Raw genomic sequence first — 20,780 nt, forward strand, 5'->3', positions numbered from 1 at the left:
TAAGAAAGTATGGACGATCAATAAACACTTAGTAAAATTCTAAGTATTTTCCATTGCTCGCAAATGGTTAGACCACTCTCCCCACTAAGTCCACATATCTACCGCCACCTATGACACATGACAGCCTCCACTCACCCATGATGCCTAGGTTCACGACAACATGACCTACGCTGGTTATGATTTCATCGACATCAGTAATCTAGTAATTTGTCAAATGCATGATATTAGTTTTTAGCTTTTTTATTTTTTCATTTTTTTTATAATAGATACAATATAATTTTAACATATGACATTTGTTATATGATGATTGTTCTTTATCATAAACATTACCAATTAAACTAACTAGAACCAACAGATGTAGAGTAGGTTGATGTTATTATTTTTCTTGTTAATTCTTAATTAAATTTTAAATTTTTAAGCAAGACTAAGAAGGAGAGTTGCTGATGGTGTCCAACTATTTTAAGGCACGATTAATTAATAATATGATGAATTTTGAGTAAGTTATATGGTATAATAACTTTCTCAAAAAAAAAAAATAACACTCAAATGTTTGGGTGTATTTGAGAGAGAGAGAGAGAGAGAGAGAGAGAGAGAGAGAGAGAGAGAGAGAGAGAGAGAGAGAGAGAGAGAGAGAGAGAGAGCAAAAATGGTCATGTTTTTACCTTTAACATATGTATAAATCTAACTATTTAGGAGTTTGATAGAGTATGTGGCATGTTTTACCCAGAAAAAAAGTTGTAACTGTGCTAGATCATTAGTGGTAATTAATGTTAGAATATGCATGCTAATCCACTAAAGTCTTTATAGTTTGTGAAGAAGAATTTGGAGCAAAAGTTCATATATTTTTACAAAAAAGGAAAGATATTCTTTTTGGTTTATTGACTAATCACTTCAAGGTTTTTCAATATATAACCCCTTGGATGATGTATTGAAAGTGACCTTAAATGGCCAAATTGGATGAATGATGAATCGGGTAAAATGTGGAATGATTTTGTAAGTAAACTGGCAAGTTTTGCATATACGAGACCCAATGGACAAATTTGAGTCTTTTGCGTAGAGAAGCCTTAATAATATCACAATGTCCACAATACTTGACATTAAAAAGTTGCTCTCACAAATTTATCTGGAACGTGATTGGTAGTCACAAGTGGTGCATTACGCCTTGTCTTATTTGAATGCTCACAAGTAATCATGTGTTCCATTTAATTTAGCGTATCCACAGGCAAGTAAAAAAAGGAGTGGGTGAGTCAATAGTCAATTTCTGCTCTGAAAAGTAGATAAATAATATACTTAGCTCCCTTGTGGATTCCAAAAAATATAGCTTAAATAGTAAATATTTCCACACTCAAATCATTCTAAAATGAAAGTGCAGAAAACAATGCTTCAAAAAAAAGAAAGTGAAGAAAACAAGAAAGTATACAGTGTAGCAATGGCGGAAGAGAAAGAACAGAGTAATATCTATGTGATATGTGATTGAATATTAGCAATACTAACTGAATAAAACAATGTGTATAGTTCTCTATTTACACCTGTGATTAATGTGCTCTTTTTCTTTTTTCTTTTTTGAGATAATGATTAATGTGCTCTTAACAGAAAATATCTAATTGCAAAAAAATATCTCGGCAGCTAATCCTTTAAAGAAGATGCTAACACTGACTCTGAAGCTCCAAGGCTAAACGATGCCGTATAGCTTTGACGGAAAGAATTCTCTTTAAAACCAAAACGTCACCGTTTGTAATAATGAGATACGGTGCCATTTTTCTGCAGAGTTAAAATATGACCGTTAGCTGAAACTAGCCGTTAGGCTCTGAAGTTTCTATTCTGCTATCAGAAAGCACAACATCACGACCTGATTTAAAGTCTAAATATTCAAAGTTTCATTTAAATATTTTCTAAGTTCGCTAATCATCTAACACTTCTATTGAGCTTCCACATTCTTGTTTTGGATTTATCTGCAAAACAGAAAAAATACAAAAGTTATTTTCTTATTGAGGAAATTAAAGATTGTGTGAAGTTTTAAAAAGAACCAAATAATATTTATTTGTGCAATTTTGCTTACTTCTTCAAAAAATTTCTTTTCTTTACTTCTATACAAATTGTTTCCTTGGATACTTCATTTCCATTCTTCGTCCTTTTTGTTGTTTCCTATAATCAAAGATGCAATATGTCATTATGCATCACTGATAATATTATAACTTCATCAATCAAGTATAAGTGAACCATTTTTACCTGTAATTGTTCATTTCCTTCAATTTCAAAAACTCTAGTTATCGTAAAGTTTTGTTTGCGAACGAAGAAATTGTATGCAGTAACTTTCACTTGGAAGATGTAGGTTTTCCCAATAATGCATTTGATACTATTTGGAATAATATTGTCACCATCTACATTCTATTATTAAAAAAAAAAAAGATTTCAATTAGTGTATCATAATAGAATTAATTTAATTAAAAAAATAACCTATTTCTTTCATTTTTACCTCTTCTTCCATATTGGAGAGTTTTGTATCAAGAACTTTAAATCACTTCTTTGCTTCCTTGTCAAATACTACAAAATTTGCATGTTTTGTTATATCACCAACTTGCATGTCAAGCCTGTATTTGAAATATTATTTTCAATTTACATCAGCATTTAGATATATATATATATATATATATATATATATATATATATATATATATATATATTCAAAATTAACCAATAGTAAATATATAGAATTACTTACCTATTTTTTGGAAATTCACATGCTTTCATACATGAGTCACACCATAGTTTTAATTCATGTTTTTTCAACTTATTAGGACACTCATCACAGTAGACATAAATCGTGTCACATTCTACCAGAAGTGTGATGTAAGATCACCCACTAAAAAACAAGGCAAAGCTATGGGGCGATAGACTAACCACTCATCAATCAATACTAACCACTCAAGCCAAAAAAAATATAAGGTAATTGATGAATATCACTAGACTATGCAACCATAAAGTGGGATTGCATAGATACTAACCACTCAAGCCAAAAAAGTATTAGGAGATCAATGAATGTCGCCAGACTACCGTTTGAAACCACCTTGAGATAAGACTAACCACTTAGCAATACAATGGGCGATCTTCCCTTGGCTTGAGCATGCCTAACCGTGGCCAAGTACATGGGGGGATGCCATCATGCATCGCCAAACTACTCCTCCCCACTAAAGAGCACCTAGGAGCAGATCCTTCCTAGCACTAGGAAACGTGCTAGGAAACATTGATTTGTAGAGGAAACATAATGACCTCTTTTGGGGCAATTCTTTGAATCTTGTCCTTATTTTTTGCACACATGCTAAGAAAAATCCAAATTTTGAAGTAGGAAAATTTTCAAGTACAGATTCAACTTTTTTTTTTTTTTTTAAATTTTTGGAAGTTGAAAATAGGAAAAATCATAAAAATTAAAAAAAGTACTCGAAATGCTGAACCGATTGTTGGAAACCCTCTCTGAAATCTTGGAAAGAATTTAGGAATGGAATGAATTTAGGAACACAATTTGGCCAAAGGGAGGGGGACGAGGCGATGCAGTATGCAAGCGGGCATGCCGAAATAACCTCCTTTGGGCATCCCAGCATGCACAAAGAACCTCCATTGGGCATGTTGGCATGCCCATGGCAACCCCATGTGCATGCTATCAAGGCCAAGGCATGGCCACATGCACGTTGCCAAGGTCATGGTAGCCCAACGTGATCATGTGGCCAAGGCCATAGCATGCTCGCGTGCATGCTGCCTAGATATCCAAGAGAGGCCAAGTAAATTTGTATGCAAACGGTGTATGCAAATTAAGTGCATCGTGGCAGCTCAATTATGCCAAAATGATGGCCTAAGAAGTGTTATGGATCTGATAACCAATACTCTCTGTTGGGCATCAAGGTCACGCGGACAATATAATCAATATCCCCTTACCGTAATTTCTCTCTCTCTAAATCCGATCTTGATCTAAACACCTCCATCTCTCTTTGATCTCTCCAATCTAAAAGAATTGAAGCATCCATGCTCCTCAGCAACAAACCCCAGCCACCACCATCTCTCTCTCTCTCTCTCTCTCTCTCTCTCTCTCAATCCGAGCATAAAGCCACTCTGTGGACCTGATCTTTCCAAACCCTAATAGAAGTTTGAGAAGCATGGAGACAAGGGCGCAACCACTGAGATATATTTAGACTACAAGCTGAGTGACAAAGGGGTAGTTCAAATGGAGTATAAGGTGATAGACTATATCAAACTTTGCTAGCTATTATGGGGGGACAGCATGTGTGAGTATCTATGGAGCAGATCCTTCTTGGCACTAGAGTAATCTCCTAGAAAACTGACCACAAGTTTTTTCAAAGTGTGTTGAAAAGACATGTCTATACCATGATCCATCACATCAACCATTGCTAGTACAGAAAAAAGATAAAAACGATGGAAGGGATAGAAGGCAGAGTCTTGATTCAATCCCATATGATATCATCCTTTATAGTCTATATGTCCTCAATGCTTCCACTTTTTTGTGTCTTCAAATTGAAGTGTGTGTAAGGCATGTCATGTGTTACTATTAGTGCCAAACATTTTTTTTTTGATAAGTATTAGCACCAAACTTTAGTTAAAGTAACTTTTATAGATGATACCCTCTAAACCTAATGAATAACCTCAAATAGGGTGGGTGAACTTTCCTCCCAAACATAAAGAAACTATTATTTTTAGGACAAAATTTAGCTACAAAATTGGTTATAGCATAAGGCTACAACCTCACTCATTATATTTTTATTGAAGGTGAATTTCAACAAATCCACTATTAGATTATATTTTCTTCTTATATCTTTCATACTTGCAATATTTAGAGAAAATTAAAGATCAATAGTTATGTCATCAATAAATTGTTTAAATTGCAAGTTTTTGTTAGTTTAAAATTATGTATAAAATATAATCTTGTAGATAATATAGTAAATACTGATTGACACAAAATTTGACATGCGTATTAAGAGCGTAAAGAATATGCAATCAAACGATTAGATTTTCAAAATATGTTATAATGTTAATGATATTGAGTAAAGTTGTAGCCTTAAGCTACAACCAATTTTGTAGCTAAAGTTTGTTTTATTTGTGTGTAAACAAATATTAACTATGAAATAGACACATCATTAATAAGCTTGGACAGGAGGACAAAATTCAAAACTCCCAAAGTAGAGATCGATGAATGATATTAGACTAATAGGTAGTTTGTGTTATGCATTGGAGTTTCTATGGGTGAATAACAAAAAAGTTTACACCTGCTAGTTCAGCTTGAAAGACAATAGCGCCCATCAACTATTGACAGCTCAGAGAAAGTGAGATCGATGGATAAAGGGGAAGATCGAGGGGAAGGCCGCTTCGGTGTTGGTTTGTCACCGACGAGATGAGAATGGATGACCTTGGTGGTCGGCCATGGAGGTTCAGAGAGAGAGAGAGAGAGGTTTCTAGAAAATTGGGCATACAGCTAGGGTTTTCAGTGGTTTAAGTAGTAGTGGACAAGCAACCTCAACCAACTCTTTAAAGAATAGTTCTTTAAGCCTCATATGAGAAGAATGACATTTGAATAATAGCAAGTGGAAAGCATTATCATGCTACTGGTATGCTTGAAAGGCATAAAGGCATAGTAACTCACATGAAACAGAAGCCAACCTATCAGACGTTGTCACTTTTCCCAATTAATATTTCCTATTTTCCTTTGATTTTGTGATTTCTATAAAGAAATTTTATTATGTAATGTCTAGTTACAGGAGTTGTACAGCTTTTAAGTAAACTTCCTTACAGAAGGAATAGTTAAACACACCTGTAGCACTTTTTATTCCACCATTGAGTCAATTCCCAAGAGTTTTTAATATATTGATGGTTTGTTGAAGAACACATTGTTCACATACAGATTTGAACGTTGTACGTCTTTTTTGGTATCAGATCACAGTATGTTTATGTGTGTAATTGTGAATGATGGATCAAAAGTGGGTTCAAGTAAACAAAAGTGAGCACAAATAATTCACCATTTACATCAGCACATATCAACATATTAGTGAAATTGATAGTAAAATTGAGCGGGTCACTTATTTGAGGGCTAAGGCATATACAAAACTGGAGATGGGTGATCTGCTTCACTTGGGGATGGGAAGGTGTTAGGAACCCAACCCCACCCCCCGTCCTTAACTTTTATGTGTTTGGCTAATAACTTGTGTTAGGTTGTGATGCTTAAGGTTTCTACATTGATTCTATGCGGTGAAGCCTAGGGTTTGTTGTTTATCCCTGCATTCCTCTTTTATCCTTATTTTTCTACACTGTTCTACATCAAGCACACAATATGTTTAAATTGTTAAAAGAAAGTATCAATCATCAAATAAGAAACGAAAATACCTGATGTCTTTATAATTTCAAAATTACCTGAACTTAATATATAGGAAATGGACAATGCTAAAAGCCCCCTTCCAACAAGAATAAGCACAAAACACTTGAGTTTAGAAAATCCCCTGCAAAGAGAAACATAATTCCGCAGTGGTCATATGAATCCAATACCGGAGTGACATGGACAATGCTGAAAGCCCCCTTCCAACAAGAATAAGCACAAAAGACTTGAGTTTAGAAAATATCCTGCAGAGAGAAACATAATTCTGCAGTGGACATATGAATCCAATACCGGAGTGACATAGCAGAGCACAAAAAAAAATTTATGGGACTCTTTCCTCGTGAAAATTTCAAATCAAGTTGTGACATAGTCAAGAACAAGGTAGCTAGATATGTTTCATCAACAGCTCCAAAAGAAAAGTAGAAAGGAAAAACGGCAAAAAGAAGAGAAACAGAAATACTCCTCCAGAAAGGACTCCACATCCCAACAATCAAGATCACTAATTAGGAATCCTAATTATTTAAGAGACTACAGTCTTTGCGAACCCCACTCCATTCTAGTGGAAATAAGTTTTTTGCTGTCCTCAATTGCTAAAGAAATTAGATTGGATAGCAGACCTACTTCTAGAAAAGACTCAAGTTGTGGACATTTTATGATTTGCAAAAATTCAAGGGATTGTTTTATATTTTCAATTTCAAACATTCAGTTGTATGTTTGTATTTTTTTTTTCCCGATGTACAGCTAAAAAGAAATATAAGTAAAATCAAGATTGAACTTAGCTGCACAAGTAAAACCAATACCTGATTTGGGTTGGGGCATCCATTTTTATGCAGCAGATGTGACCAATCTTTCACCACTATTTTCCCTTCTTCCTTGGCAATTGTTTTGTTAACTGCTCTTCTGGCATGTGTTTGACCAAGCCTTTTGTGGCACTTGCTACTGACAAATGGAAATAATCTTACAAAAGAACCCAAAAAAACTTGAGAACACCAACTTTGGACTAACAATCTTAGAAGAAATCCTTTTATGTTTTCCATTTTTTATCGGATCAACAAATTTTTCAAATTTATTTATCCATAAACAATGTAACAAAGAAGCATAAATACAATCAAATGGAAGCTTAGAGGGTTGAGTGGAACAAGTACCTTATTGTCAAATGGGATTTGATCTCATCTACATTTTTGGCTCAGATAATGAGACTTCATCATTGATTTGTATGATCGATATGTGAGCAATCTTGCGCCACACTTTTATTCTTTTATATGGAAATTTTTTTATCACAGCAAGACATTGACGAAACTGTAGCTTAGAATGGAGACAATAAACCCCATCTTCTGGCATCTACTTTAGTTTGGGGATTTGAAGAGAGGTAAGGATTTGAAGGCCCTTCTTGTCTAGGGATCTCAAATTTTGAAATTCCTTCATAGGAACAGTGCTAATACTTGTGGAAGTCCTCCTCAGGAAAGCACTTCTCTTCCCAGCAATCATGACAAGACAATAATAATTGATTAAGAGACTGCAGTCTTTGCAAACCCCATTGCTTCCTTTTGGCAACGCAGAAGCATCAATGGCAAGACAATTCATATTGGTTGGCAGACCTTCCAGAAAAGACTCAACTTGTTGACAGCTTGTGATATCCAAAATTTGAAGAGATGGGAGGAGCATATCCATGTTTTCAGGAAGTGACTTTAGACAAAGGCAATCATGAACTTTTAACAGTGTAAGGTTAGGGGCTGGCAATCCCCGAGTGGGAGAATCTGCAAAATTAAGGCATTCCTTGATTTCAAAAGCTAGGATTAAAAGTTCATGTCCCTCCCAAACTGAAAGAGACTTATGTTGCCACACATGTTGATTTTGAGACTACAAAACTTTGGAAAGATATCCAAACCAAATTATGACATAGAGTTATATCTATCAAATCAAGGGAAGAGTGACATGGGAATGAAGGAAATTTTAATTCCCTACATTTAAGGATACCTTTGAAGATTTTTTAGTGTAGTCAGTGAGCCTCAACCTGAGCAATATAGGGCCAGCAGCTGGATTTTCCTCTCTCTGCACCTCTGGACCCTTGTCTTAGCTTAGTTAAAGTTAATTTTCTTGATGGTAAGAAGGGAGTTGGGCAGATCCTACTGGTGTGGACAAAAAGGACAGAAGGAGCAGTGTCATGCTGAGCCTTTGGAGCTGTCTGGAGTTAGGAAGACAATCTGCACCTACAGAGAGGTAATAACCAAAAGCAGAACTATCCTCGAGAGGCTTAATGTGAATTCCAAAATGTAAAGAGAGGTAGTCTTAGCCAGCCAATCTGCACCCACAGGTAGTTTGTAGCATCAGATGATGTAACTTGAATTAAACTAGGGAACATATATAAGATATACAACATATCCTTCTCTATGTGGTAATATATATCCTTTATGTTTTGATAAATAGAAAGCATTATGAAAAAAATGAAAACTAGAGATATATATCCATTACGTAGGGCCAAAGAAATAGAATTCTAAAAGATTGAGCTACTAATCTAAACCCCACCATAAAAATTAAAAAGCTCCCTTTCACTTTCTTAAATGCTTCAACTTTTCCTTGTTATGAATTTACTCCAAATGATGAATATCTACTTTCAAACGTCATAACAATCAACAAAAAGGAATTATGTTTGATAAGGACTGAAGAACTCTTATTTTTAGCAACAAAGAATGTGTTTAAAAATTCTGTAATCACATGTGATTAGTTAAGCCAGTACATATTATTTCCATGAGCTACCAACAAATGGAGAATAATTCAACATCATGGGACATCCCCAGTTGGGCTGTAATGAACCCAAAAGCCAGTGAAATAGAATCCTTAGTAAAGAAAATATATTGGCACAACAAACCATTAAAAATATAAGTATGCAACTAGGAACATATTCAAAATTTCCTGTAATGAATGAAAATGTTTTGGCATAGGTGAAGTCGTTTCATGTTTTGGGTCAAAGCCAACGTTTACAGTGAGGTGGGGTAGGGGGAAATAGATACAGACTCCTTAGTCACATGTGTATTCTACACTAATCTCATCTAAGAGATTTCATTACTTGAATCTTGAAGAGCAAAAAAAAAAAAAAATCTTGAAAACATTTAATGTTTTCAATTCCAATTTCTTTCATATATGGTAAATTATGTTTAATTTCCCATTTAAAGCAATAATGAATAAAAGGATGGCAGTCAGAATCACAATGAAACCTTGTCCTGCATTGCTCAATCAAAACATTGCCTCCCACAAATAGTAATTGGTGCTTTCCATTCTCAATTTTTTTTTATCAATTCTGCCCTACTTTCCAACAGTCACAGAGTTTCCAAGAAACTAAGATCGTCTGCATATTTCATAGGACAAATGTGAGAATTACTCTCTATACTATAAATTTGATTTAATGAATCTGTTTAGACTCCTTAGCCACATGTGTATTCAACACTGAATCCAATACTAGAGTGACATAGTAGAAATAAAAAAAAAATTCATGGGACTCTTTCCTTGTAAAAATTTCAAATCAAGTTGTGACACAGTTGAGAACAAGGTAGCTAGATATCTTTCATCTGCACCTCCAAAAGAAAAATAGGAAGGCAAAACGGCAAAAAGAAGAGAAATAGAAATACTCGTCCAGAAAGGACTCCTCATCCCAGCAATCAATATCACTATTTAAGAAAATCCTAATTATTTAAGAGACCACAGTTTTTGCAAACCCCACTCCACTCTAGTGGAAATAAGTTTTTTGCTATCGTCGATTGCTAAAGAAATTAGATTGGATGGCAGACCACCTTCTAGAAAAGTCTAAGCTATGGACATTTTATGATTTTCAAAAATTCAAGAGAATGTTTTATATTTTCAATTTCAATTACAAACATTTGGTTGTATGTTTATATATTTTTTTTCTTCTGTTGTACAGCTAAAAAGAAATATAAGCAAAAACAAGATTGAAACTCAGCTGCTCAAGTAGAATAAACACCTAACTTGGGGCATCCATTTTTTTGCGGCAGATGTGACCAATCTTTTGCTACTATTTTCCCTTCTTAACTGCTCTTCTGGCATGTGTTTGACCAAGCCTTTTGTGGCACTTGCTACTGACAAATGAAAATAATTTTGCAAAAGAACCCATTAATACTTGAGATCTCCAGCTTTGGACTAACCATCTTAGAAGAAATCCTTTTATTTTTCCATTTTTTATCAGATTTTAACAAATTTTTTGAATTTATTTATCCATAAAAAAATTTAGAAAGAAGAATTAATAAAATCAAATGGAGGCTTGGAGAGTTGAGTGGAACAAGTACCTTATTGTGAAGTGGGATTTCATCTTGTCTACACTTTTGGCTCAGATAATGAGACTTCATCATTAAATTGTATAATAGAGATGTGAGAAATTTTGCACTACACATTTATTCTTTCTTTTTTTGGTATTGTTTTGTCAAGGCAAGAAATTTGCGAAACTGTAGCTTAGAATGGAAACAAGAAATCCCATCTTCTGGCAGCTGCTCTAGTCTGGGGCGTCTGAGATAGACAATAGTTTTTTTTGATAAATACTGAGATAGACAATAGTTGAAGAGAGGTAATGAGTTGAAGGCCCTACTTGTCTAGGGATCTCATTTGAAATTCCTTTATAGAAGGAGTACTAAAACTTGTGGATGTCCTCCTCAGGAAAGTATTTCTCTTCCCTGCAATCATGACAAGACAATAATATATATATATATATATATTTTTATAGGAAGACAATAATAATTGATTAAGAGAGTGCAGTCTTTGCAAACCCCACTACTTCCTATTGGCAATGAGTTTCTTAGAAGAATCGATGGCAAGACAATTCATATTGGTTGGCAGACCTCCTTCTGGAAAAGTCTCAACTTGTTAGCAGTTTGCAATATCCAAAATTTGAAGAGATGGGAAGAGCGTATTCGTGTTTTCAGGAAGTGACTTGAGATGAAGGCAATCATGGACTTTCAATAGTGAAAGGTTGGGGTCTGGCAATCCCCCACTGGGAGAATCTGCAAAATTAAGGCACTCCTTTATTTCCAAAGCTAGGATAACAAGTTCATGTCCCTCCCAAACTGAAAGAGACTTGATGTTGCCACACATTGATTTTGAGACTACAAACTTTGGAAAGATATCCAAACCAAATGATGACAGAGAATTATATCCATCAGATATAACAAAAGACTCAAGGGAAGAGTGACATGGGCATATGGGAAATTTTAATTCCCTACATTTAAAGATACCTTTGAAGATTTTGTAGTGTAGTCAGTGAGCCTCAACCTGAGCAATATTGAGCCAGCAACTGGTTTTCCCGCTCTCTGCACCTCTGGACCCTTGTCTTAGCATAGTTAAATTTTATGTTCTTGATGGTAAGAAGGGAGTTGGGCAGACCCTACTGGTGTGGACAAAAAGGACAAAAGGAGCAATGACATGCTGAGCCTTTTGAGCTGTCTGGATTTAGGAAGACAATCTGCACCCATAGAGAGGTAATAACCAAGAGTAGACATATCCTCTGGAGAGGCTTCATGTCAATTCCAAAATGTAAAATAGAGGTAGTCTTAGCCAGGCTGCACCCACCGGTAGTTTGTGGCATCAGATGATGTAACTTGAATTAAACTAGGGAACATAAGATATACAAAATATCCTTCTCTATGTGGTAATATATATCCTTTATGTTTTGATAAACAAAAAGCATTATGAAAAAAATGAAAACTAGAGATATATATCCTTTATGTAGGACAAATCATTAAATTCTAAAAGATTGAGCTACTAATCTAAACTCCACCTTAAAAATTAAAAAGCTCTTAGAAAGTGAAAGAGAGCATTTTAATGAATAAAAAGATGGCAATTAGAATCACATTGAAACACGGACCTGCATTGTTCAATCAAAACATTGCCACCCAGAAATAGTCATTGGCGCTTTCCATTCTCAATTTTCTTTTGTCAATTCATCCTTACTTTCCAACAGCCACGGAGTTTCAAGAAATTAAGGTCGTCTGCATATTTGACAAGGCAAATGTGAGAATTACTCTCAATACTATAAATTTGATTAAATGAATATGTTTAAACTCTTTAGTCACATGTGTATTCAACACTGATCTCATCTAAGAGATTTCATTAATTGAATCTTGAAAAGCAAAAAGAATCTTGAAAATATTTAATGTTTTCAATTCCAATTTCTTCATATATGGTAAATTCTGTTTGATTTCCATTTAAAAGAAGAATGAATAGAAGGATGGCAATCAGAATCACAGTGAAACACTGACCTGCATTTCTCAATCTAAACATTGCCGCCCACAAATAGTCATTAGCACTTTCCCTTATCAAATTTTTTATCAATTCTGCCCTACTTCCAACAGCCAGAGTTCTCAAGAAACTAAGGTTGTCTGCATATTTCACAGGGCAAATGTGAGAACTACTCTCTATACAATAAATTTGATTAAATGAATCTGTTTAGACTCCTTAGTCACTTGTATTCAACACTGATTTCATCTTGAAAAGCAAAAGAAATTCTGAAAATGTTTAACATTTTCAATTCCAATTTCTTTCATATATGGTAAATTCTATTTAATTTCCCGTTTAAAACAATAATGAATAAAAGGATAGCAATTAGAATCACAGTGGAACACTAACCTGCATTGCTCAATCAAAACATTGCCTCCAACAAATAATTATTGGCGCTTTCCGTTCTCAAATTTTTTTTATCAATTCCACCATACTTTCCAACAGCCACGGAGTTTTCACGAAATTAAGGTCATCTGCATATTTCACAAGGCAAATGTGAGAATTACTCCCTATACTATAAATTTGATTAAATAAATCTGTTTGTCGTCAAGACCCCCCTTTGGCCTTGTGATTTTTTTTTTCAAGAAGAAGGAAAATAATAATAATAAAATATAGGCCTTTGGCTTTTGTTTTTTGGAAGAGAATTGCATTTTAAAACTACGGAATATCTGCATCCTCAAATTGTGAGCCATGGGAAGTCGGTGTTTTTTAAAATTGCCACTTTTAAAGAAAATTGTTTTTTCGTACTACAGATTTTCACAGCAACAACACTTTTCACAGATTTTACCAAGCCCTCAATTAAGATTTTGAAAATTGTGCATTCAAAACCAAATGGACACCAATCATGAAGCATTTGGGTAAAATTGTAAGAGAAGAATCTTACCAAGTGGTGAAATTAACCTTGCATGTACAGGGGATCTACATCAGTCAAATAAACATCATTTAACAAATGTTCAAGCAATTTTTCTTATTTTCTAATTAAGCAAATCATTAAATCATGTGGATACTTAACTGGTTCACTAGAATGCGTAGCTGTGCATGAATATTGAGTTGCGCACTTTTCCATTTTCACTTTGAAAGCATTGGTTTAACAAAGAACAGGTAACTGAGCATGAATCCTGTCATACTTTGGCAGAAATCAAGAGAGATATGTGCTTCTCCATTCACCATCGATGGACAACTTCATGAGCCCAACATTGTAAAAAAGCGAATCAGACAAAGAATTAGCAAGTGTCAAAGAAATCGTTTATTATTAGTAGTATTTTTTTCAATCATATATAATTAATAGACAATTTATAGAAAAAATAAAAATAAATGTCAATAAATACAATTGAAAAGAATGCAAGTAAAATCAAGGGCAGGTCAAGTAAAACAAATACCTGATTGGCTTTATTTGATGTGTTGCGCTCAATGATTTCTATGAAGGGGGTGTGAGCAATGTTGCGCCACTCTTTTCCCTTCTTCCTTTGCAATCGTTTCAGCAACAAAGGACATTCCCCGATACGTATGTGAGAGACGGAGACAGGCAGTCCCTCTTCTGGCATGTGCTTGAAGTTGAACTTAGGGCAGCCTCCGATGCCCAAATATTGAAGAGAGGTAAGGTGTTGAAACCCCTTGTTGTCCAACGTTCTCAAATTTCCAAATCCACAGACGGTAAGATCGGTAACAGTTGTGGGTAGTAAATACTCCTCCGGAAAGGACTCCACATCCCAGCAATCAGGATCGTCATTTAGGAATTCTAATATTTTAAGAGACTGCAGTCTTTGCAAGCCCCACTCCATTCTATTGCGAATTAGTTTTTTGCAGTCGTTGATATTTAAATAAATTAGATTGGATGGCAGACCACCTTCCGGAAAAGACTCAATTTGTGGACAATTTTTTATTTTCAAAATTTGAACAGACGGAAGAAAAGTGTGCATGTTTTCTGGGAGTGAATTGAGACGAGAGCAATTAACGACTTCTAATTCCGAGAGATTGGGGGCCGACAATCCTCCACTGGGAAAAGCTACAAAATTAGGGCAATCACAGATTTTCAACCTTAGGAGATCAGTTAGGTGATGTCCCTCCGAAACCGAAAGGGACTCCATGTTGCTACACCTTTTGATTTTGAGAATACGAAGCTTCGGGAAGATGTCTAAAGGAAATGACTTTTGAGAATTACAGCTATCTTCTATTTCCAATTGCTCAAGGGAAGAGTAGCAGGGGTACATCGGGAATTCTACTTCCTTACAATTACGGATAAAAAGATGTTTTAGTGTAGTGGGACTGGATAGACCACCACGAGGAAGAGACTTGAGCACAGGAAACTCGCCGATAAATAACGCTTCAACATAGTGGTTGTGGTCCATCACTCCCTCTGGCAGAGACTCCAGGTTTTCGAATCCCACTACCATGAGTTTGTGCAATGCGGGTGGCAATTCTTTCAACAGCGCATCATTACAATTCACTAATTGTAATTCACGAATAGAAGGAGCAGTTGGGAGAGATGACTCAAGCTGTTCACATTCACAAATCCAAAGTTTGGTTAAAGAAGGAAGGTCCTTGGGCAAGCTTCCACTTAGTTTTGGACATTCAACAAGATAAAGCTCTTGGAGACTCGGAAAAACTCCTCCTTCATCTTCGCCTTCTCCGTGATAAGGAGACCATTCCTCCCACTTCGACATTGCCTTAAAACTCAATATTTTCAGTGATTGAAATGGCGTAATAGTATAAGAACCACTACCATAAAAGTCGGCATCCACGGTAACAACTTCATCAAACCCAAAAACGAAGAGGTCTTGAAGAGAGGGGAGTTGTCCAAGTGATGGCAAACTAGAGCAATTTCTACAAGAGTTTAGATGAACAACTGTTATATTTGAGAATGAACTATCTCCAATCCAATTCGGAAAGCTTGTGCCATTGTAATTCTTGATAACAAGCTTTGTTAAGCTCGTATGAGGCTGCAGATTGTTGAGTACGTCTCTTTCACTTTGAGAAAAAATGCCATTGGCAGCATCCCACTCCAATGCTAGCTCCTTAAGGTGCTCCTTCTCCTTCAACTTTGCTTCCAAAGCATTAGTTGAGTTTATCACGTTCTGGAGATTCGATATCACAATGACTCCCCGAAGATTTGAAAGTTTTCCTAACTCTTCAAGTTGGAATCCAATGTCCTTGCCGACAACAAATTTGGTCAAAGTTTGAAGACATTGTAATCGACCCATTTGTATTGGCATATTTTTTAAGCTAGTTCCACTAATATAAAGATGACGCAAATTAATGAGATTTCTCATATTTTTTGGCAACTTAACTAGAAATTTACATTTTGATAAATTCAATGTTTGTAAGTTGACCAACATACATGTAGACTCAGGCAATCTCTCAATCTCAGTAAAAGAGACGTTTAAATAGCGTAGATGTTTGAAATCTCCAATTGACTCAGGCAGCTCTATATTACAATAATGTGAAAGAGAGAGCACACGTAAGAATCTTAGTTTCAATAATAGATCATGTGGTACCTTATTTGTTAAGTAAAAGTACTTCTTCTTATTTTCATCTTCTTCTTTCATTTCTAACGAAATGAAGGTGCGTAAATTTTTAGCTTTGCACAAAGCTGTAAACTTCTCTGGGATGTCATACATGGTTCTTAAGTAGGAAAAATGACGAGTTCTATCTATAATTTTGTTTGTGTTATCTCCTTCCAATCTAAAACAAAATCTGCCAGATATAGATTTAGCTAAATCATGGACTAGGTCATGCATTAGAAAACACAATTTGCTTCCATTTGATCGTTGTAAAAGTGACCTCGATACTAAATCAAGGAAGTACTTGGCACCTATAACTTCCATTTCTTCATTCTTGTTGTGTTGTTGCAGGAATCCCTCTCCCATCCACAACTGAACAAGTTCTTCCTTTTTGAATAGATAATCCTTTGGGAAGATTGAACAATATGCAAAACATTGCTTTAAATGTGAGGGTAGGTAATAGTAACTTATTCTTAAAGCTGGAAGAATATTACCCCCATCATTAGGTAGACTCCAAATTTCGCTTTTCAAAATTTTATTCCATTCCTCTTCATCTAATTTAGAGTGCAATAGACAACCGAGTGTTTTTGCTGCTAATGGTAGACTATCACACTTCTTAACGATTTCTTTACCAATTCTTTTTAATTCTGGATATGCATTAGATTTTTCATTTTCAAAGGCATGATTTGCAAATAATAACCAACAATCTTCTTCTGATAATTTATTAAGATGAAGTTTTTGAATAGGGCTCATGATCGATGCAACACTTTCGTTGCGTGTTGTCACAATAATTCTACTTCCCGATGCTCCATATTTAAAAGGAATACTCAAGAGCGCCCAATCCTCACGATTTTCATTCCATACATCATCAAGAATCAGTAAACATTTCTTTCCCATCAAATAATCCTTCAATTCAGTTTGGATCTTATTGAAGTCAGTGTTATCATGTTTTTGTGGACTGACAGACTCAAGAATTTTTTTGGTTATCTTAGGAACGTCAAATTCTTCTGAAACACAAACCCATGCTTTAAGGCTGAAATGTTCTATGATTTTTTGGTTGTTGTAGATTTGCCGAGCAAGGGTTGTCTTTCCAACCCCACCCATGCCCACAATGGGAATCACACCAGTTGAGTGGTTGTTGCTTGCTGCATCGTTTGAGAGCAGCAAGTTGACTATTTCCTTTTCATCATTATCCCTACCGTAAATTATAGTCTCTGGATCTACCAGAGAAGTTGTGGGCAATCTTTGGGAAGATCTCCCTTCAACACCTTCTCTCAGACCTATAGCATTTATTTGTGAAGCTAGATTTTCCAGCTTATCTACGACTTCTTCTATCTTTGATTCTAGTTTTCTCCCAAACCGATCATATGAAGTAGAGATGTAGTTACGTACCTTCATCTTAGAGGTACCAAAATCAGCTTCCACCTGGCACCGCAAAGCATCAGTAGCGATCCCATCCAAAAGGTCCTCTGCGTGATAGACAGCATCCTTAAGCTCATCAAGCCACTCTTTGACAGTTGTGTCTGTGATTTCCCTTTCCTCTGCGTCATTGAGCACTTTGCTGAGGGTAAGACACCATGTCTTCAGGTCTGTTAGTAGTGTAGCAGGGACTTTTCTTCCCAGGATGAAGTTCACGACCGCCGGAGACGTCATCTTGTCAAAAATCGCTTTAAGGGATGCAGACAGTATTGGTGCTACTAGGATCTCAGCCATGTTTTTCTTTTTTTTCAATGGAAAGAAATTGACAAAGTGATTAGTAACTCCAGGAAACTAATAAGAGATTGGTTTTTGTTTGTGGTGTGAAAGCCTGTGCAGTTTTTAGTTCTTAGCACATTTAAGTAGATGCAGTTCTAGTCGTTAGATTAGGTTCATGAACCCATGTGCAACCATAATACATGAACCTAATCTATTAAAAAAAAGATTAGGTTAATAGATTAGGTAACCTAATCTTTTTTTTAATAGCTTAGGGTGTTGCACTAATCTATTAAAAAATAAATTAGGTAACCTAATCTATTTTTTAATAGATTAGGTTCATGTATCCCCAGTTGCACCTGGGGAATGCTTTTTGACCAAATGTAATTTTTTCTAAAAATTTCATTTGATATTATGTTGAATCATTTATTAAAACGTAAAAAATTATATGGAATATAATTGTGTTTTGATTTGAAGAAATGTAAAACGCATTTGAGGAAGCGTAAAATGCACTTTTTAAACAATAGGTTGCAGACGGAAATGCTTCGCCCACAGAGGCCCCAGCCATGCTTTCTTGTTAAACCAAAAAAAGACAATAGGTTTTAGAAGAGAGAAGGAGAATATAGATTATTTTGCTCTCCGAATCAATGCTTCAATGATTGAGAGTCATTTAAACTAAATCCACTTTTTTTTTTTTATTAGAAATGCTAGTGTCGCAAATCATAATTTTTGGTAATCAGTAATGCTTCTCCTACTCTGGTAGCCATGTTTTTCTTTTTTGCAGTGGAAAGAAATTGACAAAATGAGTAACTCAAGGAAACTAAAAGAGATTGGCTTTTACTTGTGGTGTCAAAGCCTGTGCAATTCTTAGGTCTTATAACAAATTAGAGTAGATGCAGTTCTAGTCAATAGATTAGGTTCATGCATTCATAGTTGCACATGGGACCACCTTACCGTGTGGTTGACTTGACCCCGAATTGCCAATAATTCAACAATGTCTTCATTGCTTTTTTTTTTAATTTTTTTTTTATTTAACAAGAAAGCATGGCAGGGGCTTTCACATTGTTGAATTATTAACAATGTGGGGTCATAAAATGACATTTTGTCAAAAAGCAAAAAAAAAAACGTGCTTTTAGACAGTACTAAGGGTCCGTTTGAATAGAACTTATTACTGAAAATTAAAAACTGAAAACACTGTAGTAAAATAATTTTTAAATGTGTGAATAGTGCTGCAGGACTCATTTTTAATAAAAAATTGCTAAAAAAGTACATGAACAGTGCGCGCACTGCGCGCTTGTCCTCGCAGCAGAGAAAAAAAAAAAAAAAACCAAAACGTGGACGCAGCTAAAAAAAGCTAGATCCAAACGTCCTCTAAGTGTCTGTTTGGTTTACAATCTCAAATTCACATTTTTACATTTTAAACAATTTCACATATTTTTTTACTCACAAAAATTTTAAAAAACTACAAAAATTTTATCTCAAACTACTCTACCAAACATCTCTTTTTTTAACTCTCACGCCTTGGCTAGTAATAGGCCATCATTGCCAACAAATTTAGGCCCCATGGTTGTTTTAATTGTATTTTCTTTTTCAAAGTTTGCTTCTTTTTCCTTTTTCTAAAGTAAATTCTTTATATTTTTTGGATTTAGTCTGAGCAAATATCATGAGGGACCTTTCCAATCACCTTTTTGTTTTTGTTTTTTTCTTTGAATACCTGGCCCTTCTCATAGCCACAAATTCCACTAGAATCTGCCTAGCTATTGCCCAATACTGACTGACAGACGTTAACTTATTAACTACCTTCTAAAAAATTCTTAAGTAGTCTTGAAATATAGTGAAATTATACTTTTTCCTTTCACATTTATGGTAGACCTCACCATAAATTTAATAAGCAAGTCTTACCATAAATGTGAGAGAAAAGAGCACTATCTTCTATGTTCTGAAAGTACCTAAGAATTACTCATATCTTTCTAGCTAATCTTCTTTTGCTTTTGTTTCCGTTTGTGTCTGTTGCACATGGTTACTCAAAATCTTGAGCAAGGCAATTAAGGATGGCAATAAAAGCCCAACCTGTGGGTACTCGGTCCAGCCCGGCCTGGTCTAACCCTAATGGACTGAATTTTACCAGGTTCGATAAATAATAAGATTGGATATGGATTAAAAAAAAAAACTCGAAACTGGTCCGAGTCGGGTCCGGGTTATATGCATACCCAGCCCGAACCCGACTTGTATACATATACAATATTTAAAAAAAAAAACCTAAATATAAATACTATTTTTCTCCTATCAGATTTCATTTCCCAACCTCAGTCCCTCACCCTCACTTCTCAGTTGCCTCTCTCTTTCTCTCTCACTCTTTCACAGAGGCTCTCACACACTGCCGTCGGCCACCTACAAACCCTAACCCTTACCTCTCAACCGCCCCTCTCTCTCTCTCACAGAAGCTCCCACACACTGTTGCCGGCCACCTACTTTTGCTAATCATTGAACAAACCACAATACAAATCCAAATCTGAAAACAAGACTGAAACGATGTTGTTGCAGCATAGAGCCTCTCAACAATCTCATCTCTTCGTTGCTTCAACTTGTAGCGTAGAGCCTCCAAATCCTTTTTTTTTTTAAATTTATTTTAGCCATGGGGTGATTATCCTTGTGAAGTAGCATCGTTTTAGTTCTATACTATGTTGTCTCACATGTAATTCAGTTTGGATGCAGATCCCTGTACAATACATTTCTAATGCGAGAGCTCTTTTTCAATTGATGATTCCATTTCTTTTATTTGGTATTTTGTTGGCTTTCTATGATGAATTCAAACCAAAGGGTCCATGGTTTAAGGACTGGCACGCACACACACACACAGAGCAATGTTCTTTCTTATTTAAATTTAAATGTTATAACATGTCTGGTGACTGATAGCAAAACTTGATTTATCATTT

The 20,780-nt window shown here is 35.3% G+C and overlaps 1 protein-coding gene and 1 long non-coding RNA gene across 2 annotated transcripts; both read right to left on the reverse strand.

Annotated features, from left to right (window-relative positions):
- Positions 1-9,998: 9,998 nt before the first annotated feature.
- Positions 9,999-12,141, reverse strand: LOC142606992 (uncharacterized). The gene is made up of 3 exons (XR_012839214.1): positions 11,611-12,141; positions 10,672-11,379; positions 9,999-10,464 (listed from the first exon to the last, which is right to left on the reverse strand). It is a non-coding gene; the product is annotated as an uncharacterized LOC142606992 (long non-coding RNA).
- A 1,580-nt stretch (positions 12,142-13,721) lies between these two features.
- Positions 13,722-17,946, reverse strand: LOC142606990 (putative disease resistance RPP13-like protein 1). The gene is made up of 2 exons (XM_075778379.1): positions 14,032-17,946; positions 13,722-13,832 (listed from the first exon to the last, which is right to left on the reverse strand). The coding sequence occupies exons 1-2, from the start codon at positions 17,863-17,865 to the stop codon at positions 13,791-13,793; spliced, it is 3,876 nt and encodes a 1,291-aa protein (XP_075634494.1). The 5' UTR covers positions 17,866-17,946; the 3' UTR covers positions 13,722-13,790.
- Positions 17,947-20,780: the final 2,834 nt, after the last annotated feature.

This window comes from Castanea sativa, chromosome 8, assembly GCF_040712315.1.
Source record: "Castanea sativa cultivar Marrone di Chiusa Pesio chromosome 8, ASM4071231v1".
In the NCBI taxonomy this organism is placed as follows: Eukaryota; Viridiplantae; Streptophyta; class Magnoliopsida; order Fagales; family Fagaceae; genus Castanea; species Castanea sativa.

What these genes read in the sequence shown, in the direction of transcription:
- LOC142606990 (XM_075778379.1), bottom strand. Translation starts at nt 17,865, where the DNA reads ATGGCTGAGATCCTAGTAGCACCAATACTGTCTGCATCCCTTAAAGCG. An exon ending in CATCAAATAAAGCCAATCAG is followed by an intron (nt 13,833 to 14,031) that starts GTATTTGTTTTA and finishes GGGCTCATGAAG; the next exon opens with TTGTCCATCGATGGTGAATG.